Source organism: Apteryx mantelli, unplaced genomic scaffold (genome assembly GCF_036417845.1).
Source record: "Apteryx mantelli isolate bAptMan1 unplaced genomic scaffold, bAptMan1.hap1 HAP1_SCAFFOLD_330, whole genome shotgun sequence".
NCBI classification, from domain to species: Eukaryota; Metazoa; Chordata; class Aves; order Apterygiformes; family Apterygidae; genus Apteryx; species Apteryx mantelli.
Window position 1 is genome coordinate 1 of NW_027118683.1, and position 15007 is coordinate 15007.

Consider the following 15007-nt stretch of genomic DNA (forward strand, 5'->3'; position numbering starts at 1 on the left):
TTGTGACAAGGCGTGGTCGTGGGCGTGTCGTGGCGTGTCGCGGCGTGTCGTGGCGTGTCGTGGCGTGTCGTGGCGTGTCGCGGCGTGACGAGGCGTGTCGCGGCGTGTCCGCAGGCGGAGCGTGCCCGGCGCCCGGCGTGCCCCCCGGCGCCTCCAAGGAGGGCTCCCACTACGGCGTCGAGGGCCGCGTGCGCTACCGCTGCCGCCCCGGGCTGCGGCTCCTGGGCTCCGCCGAGCGCGTCTGCACCGAGAGCGGCGTCTGGAGCGGCACCGAGCCCAGCTGCCGCGGTGAGCGCGGGGACACGCGGGGACACGGGGGGACACGGATGGGGGGACATGAGGACATGGGACGTGGGACATGGGACACGGGGTGCCTGGAGCGGCACCGAGCCCAGCTGCCGCGGTGAGCGGAGACGGGGGGACACAGGGGGACACAGGGGGACACGGGACGCAGGGACACGGGGGGACATGGACATGGGGACACGGGGGGACGTGGGGGGACACGGGGCGCCTGGAGCAGCACCGAGCCCAGCTGCCGCGGTGAGGGGGGACGGGGGACACGGGGACACGGGACAGAGGGGAACACGGGACGCAGGACATGGGGGGACATGGAGGGACACAGGGACACAGGATGGAGACACAGGACATGGGGTACATGGGGGGACATGGGATGGGGACATAGGACATGGGTCATGGAAGGACATGGGACACGGGACATGGGGGGGACACAGAGGGACATGGGATGGGAACATGGGACATGGAACACGGGGACACAGAGGGACATGGGGACATGAGATATGGGGAGATGTGGGGGGACAGGGAGGGACATGGGATGGGCGGACATGGGGACATGGGACACGGTGGGACGTGAGGGACTTGGAGATGGAGGACGTGGGGGACGTGGGGGGACACGGACATGGGGACATGGCGTATGGGGGAGATGGGGGGACAGAAAGGGACATGGGATGGGGGGACATGGGGGACATGGGACACAGGACATGGGGGACATGAGATATGGGGAGATGTGGGGGGACACGGGGGGACAGGGCGCGACGTGGTTGGACACGGGCTGCAGAGACGCGGGGGGCGATGGGACTTGGGGGGAGACGGAGGGACACGAGGGACGCGGAGACGCGGGGGGAGGTGGGGGGGGTGTTGGGGTCCCTGTCTGGGGATCGGGGGGGGGGTCAGAGGTCAGGGGTCAGAGGTCAGGGCGGGGGTCTCACCTGTGTCCCCCCCCCCCCAGACCCGCTGTCCTTCGACAGCCCCGAGGACGTGGCCGCCTCCTTCCTGGCCTCCCTCGCCCAGGCCGTGGAGGTGGCCGAGGCCAACGGCACCCTGGGTGAGACCAGCCGGGGGGCGGCCGGGGGGCAGCTGTGGGGCGCGGTGGCGGTGGTGGCGATGGGCTTTGGAGGCCCACGGTGGTGACGGTGACGGCGACGGTGATGGTGATGGGCTGTGGTGGTCTGCGACGGTGGTGACGATGGTGATGGGTCGTGGAAGTCCATGGTGGTGACAGCGATGGTGCTGGTGGTGCTGGTGATGATGATGATGGTGCTGGTGGTGGACCACAGAGGTCCGGGGTGGTGATGGTGGTGGTGCTGGTGGTGACGGTGGGGGTGGTGGACCTCAAGGTCCGCGGTGGTGACGGTGCTGGTGGTGATGATGGCGGTGGTGGACCACAGAGATCCACAGTGGTGACGATGCTGGTGGTGAAGATGATGGTGCTGGTGGTGATGGACCCTGGAGTCCCTGGTGATGGTGGTGATGGACCCTGAGGTCCATGGCGGTGATGGTGGCAGTGCTGGTGGCGATGATGGTGGTGCTGATGATGGTGGTGCTGGTGGTGATGATGATGACGGTGCTGGTGTTGACGGTGACGGTGCTGGTGATGATGAGATGATGGTGCTGGTGGTGATGATGGTGGTGATGGTGACGGTGCTGATGGTGACGGTGGTGACGGTGACGGTGACGGTGGTGACGCTTGATGGTGACGCTGACGGTGGCGGTGGCGCAGGGGCGACGGAGAAGCGCCGGATCCGCCTGGCGCCCGGCGCCGCCCTCAACGTCTACCTGGTGCTCGACGCCTCCAGCAGCGTCAGCGAGCAGGACTTCGAGCTGGCCCGCCAGGCCCTGCAGGAGCTCGTGAGAAGGTGGGACCCCCCCGGACCCCCCCAAAACCCCCCCCAAAACCCCAGGCCCCCCCCGACCCCAGGGACCCCCAAACCCCCCCAAACCCCCCAAACCCCCCCACGACTTCGAGCTGGCCCGCCAGGCCCTGCAGGAGCTCATGGAGAAGGTGGGACCCCCCCGGGCCCCCCCCCCAAAACCTGGGACCCCCCCGACCCCCAGGGACCCCCAAAAACCCCCCCAAAACCCCCCCACGACTTCGAGCTGGCCCGCCAGGCCCTGCAGGACTCGTGGAGAAGGTGGGACCCCCCCGGGACCCCCCCCCAAAACCTGGGACCCCCCCCGACCCCCAGGGACCCCCAACCCCCCCCAAGACCCCCCAAAACCCCTGGGACCCCCCGGGACCCCCAACCCCCCTGGGCTCCCCAAAGCCCCCTGAGACCTCCCCAAAATGCCCTGGGCCCCCCCAGAGCCCCCCCAAACCCCCTGAACCCCCCCCAGACCCCCAAGATCCCCCCAGGACCCCCAGGGACCCCCCCCCCAGGATGCCCCCCAAACCCTTCTGGGACCCCCAGGGACCCCCTGGGACCCCTAAAGCCCCCAGGGACCCCCCCAGAACCCCCCGTCCCCCCCCCAGATCTCCAGCTATGGGCCGCCCCCCGCTACGGCGTCATCACCTTCGGGACGGAGGCGCGAGTGGAGCTGAGTCCCCTGGAGCCCCGGAGCGGGCGGGCGGACGCCGTGGGGCCCTGCTGGCCGCCCTGCCCCATAGCGGTGGGTCCGGGGGGGGGTTGTGGGGGGGGTTATGGACGTTATGGGGGTCAGGGAGGCTATAGGGGCCCCATAGGGTGCCGTGGGGCAAGATGGGGACACCGTGGGTCACGCTATGGGTCGCACTATGGGTCGCGCTATGGGTCACGTCTCACCCCACACCGCAGCGCACGCGCTGAAGCCGGGGACGAACCCGCACGCGGCCCCACGGGGGGCAATGGGGGCGCGATGGGGACGCCGTGGGGCGCGATGGGGACGCCGTGGGTCACGCTATGGGTCACGCTATGGGTCGCGCTATGGGTCACGTCTCGCCCCACGCCGCAGCGCACGCGCTGAAGCCGGGGACGAACCCGCACGCGGCCCCGGGGGGGCGATGGGGGCGCGATGGGGACGCCGTGGGTCACGCTATGGGTCGCGCTATGGGTCGCGTCTCGCCCCACGCCGCAGCGCACGCGCTGAAGCCGGGGACGAACCCGCACGCGGCCCCGGGGGGCGATGGGGGCGCGATGGGGGCGCCGTGGGTCACGCTATGGGTCACGCTATGGGTCACGCTATGGGTCGCGTCTCGCCCCACGCCGCAGCGCACGCGCTGAAGCCGGGGACGAACCCGCACGCGGCCCCGGGGGGGCGATGGGGGCGCGATGGGGACGCTGTGGTCACGCTATGGGTCACGCTATGGGTCGCGTCTCGCCCCACGCCGCAGCGCACGCGCTGAAGCCGGGGACGACCCGCACGCGGCCCCGGGGGGGCGATGGGGGGCGCGATGGGGGCGCCGTGGTCACGCTATGGGTCACGCTATGGGTCACGCTATGGGTCGCGTCTCGCCCCACGCCGCAGCGCACGCGCTGAAGCCGGGGACGAACCGCACGCGGCCCCGGGGGGGCGATGGGGCGCGATGGGGACGCTGTGGGTCACGCTATGGGTCACGCTATGGGTCGCGTCTCGCCCACGCCGCAGCGCACGCGCTGAAGCCGGGGACGAACCCGCACGCGGCCCTTCGCGCCGTCTACGAGCTGCTGGTGCAGCAGGAACGAGCCGAGCGGATGCGGGGCCTCGACCCGGCGCCCGTCACCAACAGCACCCCGCCACGTCCTCGTCATCATGACCGACGGTGGGACCCCGGAACGGCCCCAAACACCCCCAAAACGCCCTGAAACACCCCCAGAACACCCCCAGAACACCCTGAAACACCCCGAAACACCCTCAAACACCCCGAAACACCCCCAGATCCCCAGCACCCGCCACGTCCTCGTCATCATGACTGACGGTGGGACCCCGGAATGCCCCCAAACACCCCCTGAACACCCTGAAACACCCCCAGAACACCCTGAAACACCCTGAAACACCTCAAAACTCCCTCAAACACCCCAAAACACCCTGAAACACCCCCAAATACCCCCAGATCCCCCAGCACCCACCACGTCCTCGTCATCATGACCGACGGTGGGACCCCGGAACGCCCCCAAACACCCCCAAAACGCCCTGAAACACCCCCAGAACACCCCCAGAACACCCCGAAACACCCTGAAACACCCCCAAACACCCCCAAAACGCCCTGAAACACCCCCAGAACACCCTGAAACACCCCGAAACGCCCCGAAACACCCCCAGAACACCCCAAAACACCCCCACCACCCGCCACGTCCTTGTCATCATGACCGACGGTGGGACCCCGAAACACCCTCGAACACCCCCTGAACACCCCGAAACACCCCCAGAACACCCTGAAACACCCCCCAAACACCCAAAACGCCCTCAAACACCCCAAAAACACCCCTGAAACACCCCAACCCCCCAGAACACCCTGAAATACCCCCAAAACACCCCCAAAACACCCCCAGATCCCCCAGCACCCGCCACGTTCTCGTCATCATGACTGACGGTGGGACCCCGGAACGCCCCAAACACCCCCAAAACGCCCTGAAACACCCCCAGAACACCCTGAAACACCCCCTGAACACCCCCTGAACACCCCAAAACACCCAAATACCCCCAGATCCCCCAGCACCCGCCACGTCCTCGTCATCATGACTGACGGTGGGACCCCAAATGCCCAGATTCAAGCCCCAAAACGCCCTTCAGCCCCCAAACCCTCCAGCCCCCCCCAGCATCCCCCCAGCCCCCCTTTGGGGCCCCCCAGCCCCCCTTGGGCCCCCCCCGACAGTCGCCTTCGGCCCCCGCAGGGCGGGTGAACATGGGGGGGTCCCCGACCCCCGTCATCAACCAGATCCGGGAGCTGCTGAGCATCGGCCGGGACCCCCGCAACGACCGCGAGGACTTTCTGGGTGCGAGCCGGGGGGGGGGGCTATGGGGCTGGGGGGGGTCCTGGGTGCGACCCGGGGGGGGGGCTATGGGGCTGGGGGGGCCTGGGTGCAACTGGGGGGGCTATGGGGCTGGGGGGGGTCCTGGGTGCGACCGGGGGGGGCTATGGGGGGGGGCTATGGTGCTGGGGGGAGGCCTGGGTGTGACCCGGGGGGGAGCTATGGGGCTGGGGGGGGTCCTGGGTGCGACCCGGGGGGGGCTATGGGGGGGCTATGGGGCTGGGGGGGGTCCTGGGTGCGACCGGGGGGGGGCTATGGGGCTGGGGGGGGGCCTGGGTGCGACCGGGGGGGGCTATGGGGGGGGCTATGGGGCTGGGGGGGGGTCCTGGGTGCGACCGGGGGGGCTATGGGGGGGGTCTGGGGGGGATCTACGGGGCTGGAGGGCTTGGGGGGACCCTGGGGGGGGGGGTTGGGGGCTCCGTGGGTCGCCGCCGTGGGGCTGACCCCCCCCCCCCGCGCCCCCCCCGCAGACATGTACGTGTTCGGGCTGGGGGAGCTGGTGCACATGGAGACGCTGAACGCGCTGGCGTCGCACAAGGACGGCGAGCAGCACGTGTTCGTGCTGCGGGACCTGGGCGACCTGCAGGAGACCTTCCACCGCATGATCGGTGAGCCCGGACGCCTGGGCCCCCCCCGGGCCCCCCCCGGGACCCCCCCCGGGACCCCGACCCCCCCCAGGACCCCCACACCGCGCCCCCACCCCGCCCCGGGGCCCAGGCGTCCGGGACCCCCCGCCCGGGCGACCTGCAGGAGACCTTCCACCGCATGATCGGTGAGCCCGGACGCCTGGGCCCCTTCCTGCGACCCCCCCGGGACCCCCCCCAGGACCCCCGACAACCCTGGGACCCCCACACCCTGCCCCGGGGCCCAGGCGTCCGGGACCCCCCTGGCCTGGGCAGCCTGCAGGAGACCTTCCACCGCATGATCGGTGAGCCCGGACGCCTGGGCCCCTCCCGGGACCCCCCCGGGACCCCCCCCCAGGACCCCGACCCCCCTGGGACTCCCCCCCCGGCGGGGCCCAGGCGTCCGGGCGCCCCTGACGCCCCCCCCCCCCCCCGCCCGCAGACGAGAGCGAGACGCTGAGCATGTGCGGGCTGGCGTACGAGTTCAAGAACGCCCGCGACCAGGAGAAGAACCCCTGGCACGTCACCGTCACGTCACGGTGAGCGAGCGCACGCGTGCGCGGGGGGGGGGCACACGCACGGCGCCACGCACGTCACCGTGAGCGCACATGTGTCGCGGGGGCACACGCGTGTCACCATGCTTGGGGTGTGGGGGGCACGTCACCGTCATGGTGAGCACACACGTCATGTGAGCACGCGTGTGTCGTGGGGGCACACACATGTTGCTGCGTGTGCCAGCGAGGGGGGCACGTCACTGTCACGGTGAGCACACACATGTCGCAGTGAGCACACGCGTGTTTGTGAGCACACGCATGTCATGGGAGCACATGAGTGTCATGGTGGCTCATGCGTGTCGCAGGGGGCACACGTGTTGCGGGGCACACGCGTGTCACCATGCGTGGGGCACGGGGAGCACGTCACCGTCCCAATGAGCACACGCGTGTCACAGCGTGTGCAGGCGCAGGGTGCACATCGCCGTCACGGCGAGCACACTCATGTGCGGGGGCACACGCGTGTCACGTGAGCCCACGCGTGTGGCGGGGGGCACACGGGTGACGGCGGCGCCCGCCCGTGCCCAGCGGCCCGGCAAGGGCCACGAGCGCTGCCAACGGCGCCCTGGTGTCGCCCTACTTCGTGCTCACGGCCGCCCACTGCTTCCACGTGGACGACCAGGCGCATTGGATCAACGTGGACCTGGGTGCGCCCGGACGCCTGGGCCCCCCGGGGAGGGGGGGGGGTTGCTGGGGTCGGGGGGGGCTGGGGGGGGCCCAGGTGTCCGGGGGGGTCCAGGGCCCTGCTGGGCAGAAGCTCGTTAGCGGTTAACGAGGCCTCGTTGCCCCCAGACGGGGCCCAGCTGGGCCCGGACACCTGGGCCCTTTTTGGGGGGGGGGGGGGGGGGGGCAGAGGGGAGGCTCCCGGACGCCTGGGCCCCCTGTTGTGGGGGGTTGGAGGAGGCTCCCGGACGCCTGGGCCCCTGGAGGGTGAGTGGAGCAGGGTCCCCGGATACCTGGGTCCCCTGGGATGGGGGGGGGGGGGGTCTGTGGGGTGGTGCTGTGGGCCCCGGACGCCTGGGCCCCTGTGGGACAGCGGGGTCACGGGTGGGACGGGACGCTGGGATCCCCTGGGGGGAGGGGAGATGGGTCCCCCCGGACGCCTGGGCCCCTTGGGGGGGGGGGCGATGGGCCCCCCCGGACGCCGGGGCCCCTGGGTGACGCGGACGCCTGGGTCCCTCGGGGCGGGGGGCGATGGGGTCTCCCCGGACGCCTGGGCCCCTTGGGGGGGGGGGCGATGGGTCCCCCCCGGACGCCTGGGCCCCGGGTGACGCGGACGCCGGGGTCCCTGGGGGGGGGGGGGCGATGGGTCCCCCCCCGGACGCCGGGGCCCCCGGGTGACGCGGACGCCGGGGTCCCTCGGGGGGGGGGGTGATGGGTCCCCCCGGACGCCGGGGCCCCTGGGTGACGCGGACGCCTGGGTCCCGGGGGGGGGGGGGGCGATGGGTCCCCCCCCGGACGCCGGGGCCCCGGGTGACGCGGACGCCGGGGTCCCTGGGGGGGGGGGGGCGATGGGTCCCCCCCCCGGACGCCCCCCCAGGGGCCCCGGGTGACGCGGAGGCGGGGCGCGCAGGGCTGCGGGAGCGCCGGGGGTGGCCGGGCTCTTCCCGCACCCCCTCTACGACCTGGGGGGGCCGCCGGGCCCGGGGGGTCCCCGAGTTCTACGACTACGACGTGGCCCTGGTGCAGCTGCAGCAGCCCGTGGCCCCCTCGCCCACCGCCCGGTCAGGGGGGCAATGGGGGGGGGCGATGGGGGGCTTGGGGGGTGCCGGGGGGCACCGGGGGGGTTGGGGGGCTGCGGGGTTGGGGGGGGTCGCGGGGGGGTCCCATGGGGGTGGGGGGGTCTCTGGGGTGGCGTCCATCGGGCACTGGGGGAGGGGGGTCGATAGGCCCCATGGGGCAGGGGGTGACGGGGTCCTTGGGGCTGCAGTGGGGCAGTGGGGGGGGGGGACGGACACCGTGGGGCCAGCTGGGGGGCACTGGGGGGGGGCGATGGGGGTCTATGGGGTCCGTCGGGGCAGGGGGGAGCGATGGGGCTTATGGGGTGGGGGGGGTTGGTGGGACCTCGAGGCCGCTGTGGGGCAGTGGGGGGGGTGTGGGGGGATTATTGGGGGGCCGTGGGGGCGGGGGGTGGGGGGTTCTGTGGGCGCCGTGGGGCGCTGACCCCCCCGCCCCCCCCCGCAGCCCCCTCTGCCTGCCCTGCACGGAGGGAACCGCCCGGGCCCTGCGGCTGCCCCCAGCCCAGAGCTCCTGCCAGGAGCAGCGTGAGTGCGACCCACGGCGCCCCCGGCCCACGGCCCCCTGCCCCACAGCTGCCCCCACGGCACGGCCCCAACCCGACCCGCCGGCGCTGCCTGCCCCCACAGCGTGTCCCCAACCCGGCCCGCGGCGGCCCCACGGCGCGTCCTGCCCCACGGCATCCCCTGACCTGCCCCACATCGTGCACCCACGGTGCCCCCGATCTGCCCCCGACCCCGCTGACCCATGACCCCACTGACCTCCGACCCCGCTGACCCCGACCCCCGACCCCAGGGGCAGCTGCTGCTCCCCGAGAAGAACCAGACGCGTTTTTTCGTCTCCACCCGGGAACCCGGAAGCTCCAGCGGCTGCGGGTGCTGCTCAAGCTGGGCGACCAGGTGGGCTCGGCGTGGGCTTGGCGTGGGCTCGGCGTGTGCACGGCGCAGCCGCCTGCGCGCCCGCTCCCGGCGTGTGCGCTTGCGAGCCCTCGGCGCGCGCGTGCGTTCGCGTGGCCTTGGCGTGTGCATGCATCCTGCTGGCACGTGCGCGCGTGTGCGCGTGCCGTGTGCGTTTGCACGCCCCGGCGTGTGCGTGTACGTCCTTCACGCGTGTATTTGCACGGCCCTGGCGTGTGCACGTGTGTGCACCGCCGTGTGCGTTTGCACGCTGCTGGCGCGTGCACGCGTGTCCCTGGCGCGTGCGCATCTCCGTGGCGCGTTTGCATGCCGCCGGCGCGTTGCGTGCAACCTTGCGTGCGCGTTGCGTGTTGCGTCACATGCGTGTGGCGTGTGGCGTGTGACACGCGCCCGGTGCGGCAGCGGCGGCGGTGCGAGGGCCGACGCGCTGCGGGCGCCGCTCTACGCCGCCGCCTCGGCGCTGGACGACGTCGTCACCCCCCGGTTCCTCTGCTCCGGCGGCACCGAACCCGTCGTCGACCCCAACGCCTGCCGCGGTGCGCCGCCCCCCGCCGACCAGTGCAGACCAGTGCAGCCCAGTACCGCCCCCGGTGCCCCCCGGTGCCTCCAGTGCCCCCCCCAGTGCCCCCCTGCGCCTCCCAGTGCAGCCCAGTACAGACCAGTATAGCCCCGGTGCCTCCCAGTGCCCCTCCAGGCCTCCAGTACAGACCAGTGCAAACCAGTATAGCCCCCAGTGCCTCCCAGTGCAGCCAGTACAGACCAGTATAGCACCCCGGTGCCTCCAGTGCCCCTCCAGGCCTCCAGTACAGACCAGTACAGCCCCCAGTACAGCTCCCAGTGCCCCCCAATCCCCCCCAGCTCATTCCAGCACCACCCCACGCTGCCCCGAGCGTCCCCAGTCCATCCCAGTCCATCCGGTGCCCCCCAAGTTCCCCCATTGAAGTGCCCCCAGTCTGTCCCAGTCCTCTCCCAGAACCCTCCCAGTTGGTCCCAGTGCCCCTGGTCCGTCCCGGTGCCCTCCCAGTCCATCCCAGTCCCCCCCATTGACCCCCCCAGTCCCTCCCAGTCCCCCCAGTGACCCGTCCCCGCTCACCCCCTCTCCCCGCAGGCGACTCCGGGGGCCCCGTCATCGTCACCAGGGGCAAGCGCTACTTCCAGGTCGGATGGGGGGACGGGGGGGGGCCATGGGGGGGCCGTGGGGGGGCCATGTGGGGCGGTGCTGGGAGCTGCAGGGCGCTGTGGGTCTGACCCCTGCGTGCAGGTGGGGGGGGGCAGCAGCTGGGGGACGCTGGGACGTGGGGCGGTGTGGGGCAGTGGGGGGGGGCACTGCAGCACGGTGTGGGGTGCCATGGGGTGGCTGTGGGGCAGTGTGGGGCGCTGTGGGTCTGACACTGCCCCATAGCAGGTGGGGGGGCATCAGCTGGGGGGTGCTGGACATGGGGGCCGCAGGGACATGGGGCAGCGGGGGGGTGCCGCAGCGCGGCGTGGGGCGCCGTGGGGCGGCCGTGGGTCTGACGGGGCCCCGCGGCAGGTGGGGGTCATCAGCTGGGGGGTGCTGGACGTCTGCCGCCAGCGCCAGGCGCCCTCGCACGCCCGCGACTTCCACGTGAGCCTCTTCGAGGTGCTGCCGTGGCTGCGCGAGCGGCTGCGCGACGAGGACCTGGGCTTCCTGCCCTGAGCGCGCCACGACCCCGCACGCCGCCACACGCCGCGACACGCCAGGACACGCCGAGGACACGCTGCAACACGCCACGACACGCGAGGACATGCTGCAACACGCAACGACGTGCTGCAACACGCTGCAACACGCAGCGCCGCGCGGCGCCGCGCGTTTCCGCCCCCGCCTCGTCCCGTGTCCGCGCTGCGCGCGGCCTCACGCGTGGCCAATAAAGCGTGTGCGGCAGTGGCAGCGATGGCAGCGATGGCGGCGGCCGCCCTTTATTGCCCCCCGAACAGATCCTCGTTGTAGACGACCTGCGAGCGCTTGTCCCGGTGGGAGCCCTTGGCGCTGTTCTTCACCGCTGCGGGGCCCGGCCGCGCGTCAGGGGGCCCAGGCGTCCGGGCGCGCGGCCGTCCGGGATGCGCCTCTCCCCCTCTGCCCCGAGGGGCCCAGGCGTCCGGGGACCCAGGCGTTGGGGCCTTGCACCCACCCTTCCCCCCCCCCCAAGGGGCCCAGGCGTCCGGGGACGTGGCCGCTCAGGACTCACCTCCACCCACGAGGGGCCCAGGCATCCGGGACCCCCCCCCCCAAGGACCCGGTGTCTGGGGTTCAGCCCCCCCCCCACCTTTAAGGACCCAGGCGTCCGGGCTCGCCCCACACCTCCTCCCAAGGGGCCCAGGCGTCCGGGTGCCCCCTGCTCCCCTCAAGGGACCCGGGAGTCCAGCTCCCCCCCCGCCCCCCGCGGGGCCCAGGCGTCCGGGGCCCCCCAAGGACCCAGTGTCTGGGGTTCGGCCCCCCCCCCAGCCCCCCCCCCCCGCCATGGGGCCCAGGCGTCCGGCCTCACCCAGCGACCCCCACAGCGACTTCCCGGTGGCGGCGTCGAGCAGCGGCTGCTTGCGGGCGATGGAGACCTTGAGCTGCACGTCCTGCACCACCGCCCCGTTCAGCTGCGGGGGCACCGGCGCCCGTCACCCACGGCCCCCTGCCCCACGGCCGGCCCCACGCGTCCCCCCGCCCCACGGCCGGCCCCACGGCCCCCCCCCCCTGTAGCCCCCCCCCCCCCGGCTCCCACCTCGGCGATGGCCTGGTCGGCCGACTCCATCTTCTCGTAGGTGACGAAGGCGCAGCTGGAGGGGGCGGGGTCAGCGTCAGGCCACGCCCCCTGTGGCCACACCCACTGTAGCCCCGCCCCTTGACCACACCCAGCCCCGCCCCATGCACCAGCTCGGCCCACCCCTGGCCTGCCCACACCCTGCTTTAGCTCCACCCCCACAGGGCCCCACCCATGTGGCCACACCCACCCACCTTAGCTCCACCCCCAACCCCATGTGGACCTGGCTCCACCCCCACCTGCCTTAGCTCCACCCACACAGGCCCTGCCCACCTTAGCTCCACCCCCATTGCCCCCATTGTCCCACCCACTCCCTTAGCTCCACCCCTGGTGCAGCTCTGGCTCCGCCCCACAGCCCCCACCCAGTCCCTTAGCTCCGCCCCAGCGCAGCTCTGGCCCGCCCCCTCCCCGGCCCCGCCCACTTGCGGGGGCTGTCCATGGAGAGGTCGATGATGGAGCCGAAGGGGGCGAAGGCTCCGCGCAGCAGCTCGGGGCTCATGTCGGCGCCGTAGACGTAGAGCGTGTTGCCCTTGCGGGGGGGGCGGCGCTCGGGGAACGAGTCCGACCCTGGGGGGGGGCGGAGGGGGGGGGGGGCACCGTGGGGGCGGGGACGGGGCAGGACCCCCCCCACCACCGCGGGGCCCAGGCGTCCGGGGAAACCACCATCCCCCCATCACGGGGCCCAGGCGTCCGGGCTCCCCCCCAACCCCCCCAAGGGGCCCCGGTGTCCGGGCTGCCCCCCATCCCGCCCCCCCCAGAAGGGGCCCTGGCGTCCGGGCTCCCCCCCCCATCCCGCCCCCCCCCCCTCCAGAAGGGGCCCCGGCGTCCGGGCGTACTGCGGAAGGCGCCGTCGCGCTCCCGCTCGCGGCCTCGCTCCTGCTCGGGCTCCGGCTCCTGCTCCCAGTCGAGGCGCCGGTCGCGCTCGCCCCGCTCCCGCTCGGGGGGGTCCCCGCGGCCCCCCAGGGCCCCCCCCGGCTCCGGCTCCCGCAGCCGCTCGCTGGCGCTCACGAAGCTGCGGGGGGGGGGGGCCGAGGGGGGGGGTTACGGGGGGGCGATGAGGGGGGTTATGGGGGGCACTGGGGGAGCTGTGGGGGGGCTACAGGGGGTCCTGGTGATTATAGGGGGCACTGGGGGGCCTATGGGGGGGCTACTGGGGCCACCGGGGGGGTTACAAAGGGTATGAGGGGACCTGGGGGGTCTTGGGGGCAGCAGGCAGCTATGGGGGGCACCAGGGTGGTTATGGGGGGGTTCTGGGGGCACTTGGGGGGCACCAGAGCAGTAACGGGGGTCCTGAGGGTCCTGCTGCAGGTTGGGGGTGTCCTGGGGGGGGTTATGGGGGGTCCCGGGGGGGCATCAGTGTCCCCCAGAGCTGGGGGGGCTGTGGGGGTGCAGTGCCAGGTCTGGGGGGGGGGGGGAAATCAGGACCCCCCCGTTTGGGGTCCCCCCTTTGGGCCCCCCCCACTCACCTCTCGTAGAGCGACTTCCTCTGGGGGCGCCGCGACTGCGGAGGGGGGGGGGGGGGGGACAGTAAGGGGGGGGGGAGCTGGGACCCAGGCGTCCGGGCCCCCAACCCCCCCCCCCACGAGGGACCCAGGCGTCCGGGCCCAGCTGGGTCCTATTTATCTCAGGCTGACGAGGCCTCGTTAACCACTAACGAGCCTCTGCTGCAGCACCTGGGCTGGGCCCAGATGCCTGGGCCCCCCCCAAACACCTGGGCTCCCTTCAATCCATGCACCCCCCGTAACCCCCCCGCAGGGGCCCAGGCGTCCGGGACCCCCCCAACAAGGGCCCAGGCATCCACCCCCCCTCCCCTCGCCCCCCCAGGGGCCCAGGCGTCCGGTACCTCCTGGGAGTCGTCGTCGGCGGAGATGCTGCGCTGGAAGGGCTGGAAGGTCGGCGTGGGGCCCTTCTCGGGGTCCTGGGGGCGGCGGGGGGGGTGAGGGGGGGCCCGGCTGCCCCGCGGGGGGGGCCGCGGGGGGGGGGGTTGGTTTTGGGGTCCCACCTTGAGCTTCCCCTCGAGGGTGCGCGAGCGCTTGAACCCCGAGTTCTTGTTCTCGGCCTTGATGGCGCTGATGGCGCCCGACTTCACCAGCATCTTGGCCTGTTCCGTGGCCGTGGCCGTGTCCACGGGCGGCTGGTCCGACATGGCTGCGGGGGCCCAGGCGTCCGGCACGCGCCCCCCCACGAGGGGCCCAGGTGTCCGGGACCCGCCCCCCCCAAAGGGGCCCAGGCGTCCGGGCCGCGCCAACACCCCCCCGCTGCCCCGTAAAGAGCCCAGGTGTTCGGGACCCCCTTCCTCAGGGGGCCCAGTCGTCCGGGAGCCTCCCCTCTGCCCCCCCCCCCAAAAAAAAGGGCCCAGGTGTCCGGGCCCAGCTGGGCCCAATCTGGGGGCAACGAGGCCTCGTTAACTGCTAACGAGCCTCTGCCCCAGCAGGGCCCCTGGACCCCCCGGACACCTGGGCCCCCCCCCAGCTCCCCCCCGACCCCTACAACCCCCCCAGGGACCCAGGTGTCTGAGACCCCCCTTCCCCAGGGGCCCAGGTGTCCCCCCCCCCCCCGCCGGGGCCCAGGCGTCTGGGCGCTCACAGCGCTTGATGCCGCCCTGGCTGGCCTGGCTGGTCGAGCTCTGCTGCTTCTTCAGCGCCAGCAGCGCCTTCTTCTGCGGGGGGGGGACAAAGACAGGGATGGGGGGGACGATCCCACTGCAGCCCCCTGGAGCCCCCTGGGTCCCCCCAGAGCCCCCCCGCACCCCCTGGAGCCCCATAACCCCCCTGAGCGCCCCCAGAGCCTCCCCACTGCCCCCCAGGTTTCCCCCCGCAGCCCCTCAGAGCCCCCCCCCCCGGCCCCATGGGACCCCCCAACCCCTCTGACAGCCCCCAGCCCCCCACCCCCCCCAGTCCCCCATGGCCGCACGGGCCCCCCAACTGCCCCCTGGACCCCCCCAGCCCTGCTCTAACCCCCCTCGCGACCCCCTGGAGCCCCCCAATTCCCCTGGAGCCCCCCAGCCCAGCCCCCCATGGCCCCCCCCCGGCCCCCACCTTCTTGCGCAGCTTGGCGAAGCGCTTCTGCAGCGCCTCCTCCTCCTCCGTGAGCCCGGGGGCAGCGCCAGCATGGCTGCCGGGGGGGGGGGACACAGACACGGGGGCTCCGACACAGGGGGATGGCAGGAATCAGGCGGTTTCCGTG

The 15007-nt window shown here is 73.1% G+C and overlaps 2 protein-coding genes across 2 annotated transcripts; one reads left to right on the top strand and one right to left on the bottom strand.

Moving 5' to 3' along the window:
* Positions 1 to 114: 114 nt before the first annotated feature.
* Positions 115 to 10865, top strand: LOC106494868 (complement factor B-like; the record flags this gene model as incomplete). The annotated part of the gene is given in 16 exon segments (XM_067317224.1): positions 115 to 288; positions 1247 to 1342; positions 2018 to 2153; positions 4513 to 4565; positions 5085 to 5186; positions 5693 to 5830; positions 6288 to 6384; positions 6810 to 6954; positions 6956 to 7047; positions 7970 to 8024; positions 8026 to 8120; positions 8581 to 8660; positions 8930 to 9032; positions 9453 to 9586; positions 10159 to 10208; positions 10582 to 10865. Coding segments are annotated over 16 exon segments (1697 nt in total), but the record flags the coding sequence as incomplete, so codon positions are not given.
* A 96-nt stretch (positions 10866 to 10961) lies between these two features.
* NELFE (negative elongation factor complex member E) lies at positions 10962 to 14991 on the bottom strand (the record flags this gene model as incomplete). The annotated part of the gene is made up of 10 exons (XM_067317225.1): positions 10962 to 11071; positions 11555 to 11657; positions 11783 to 11837; positions 12244 to 12388; positions 12658 to 12833; positions 13288 to 13322; positions 13665 to 13739; positions 13824 to 13969; positions 14408 to 14480; positions 14860 to 14991. Coding segments are annotated over 10 exons (1023 nt in total), but the record flags the coding sequence as incomplete, so codon positions are not given.
* Between the last annotated feature and the right edge of the window lie 16 nt (positions 14992 to 15007).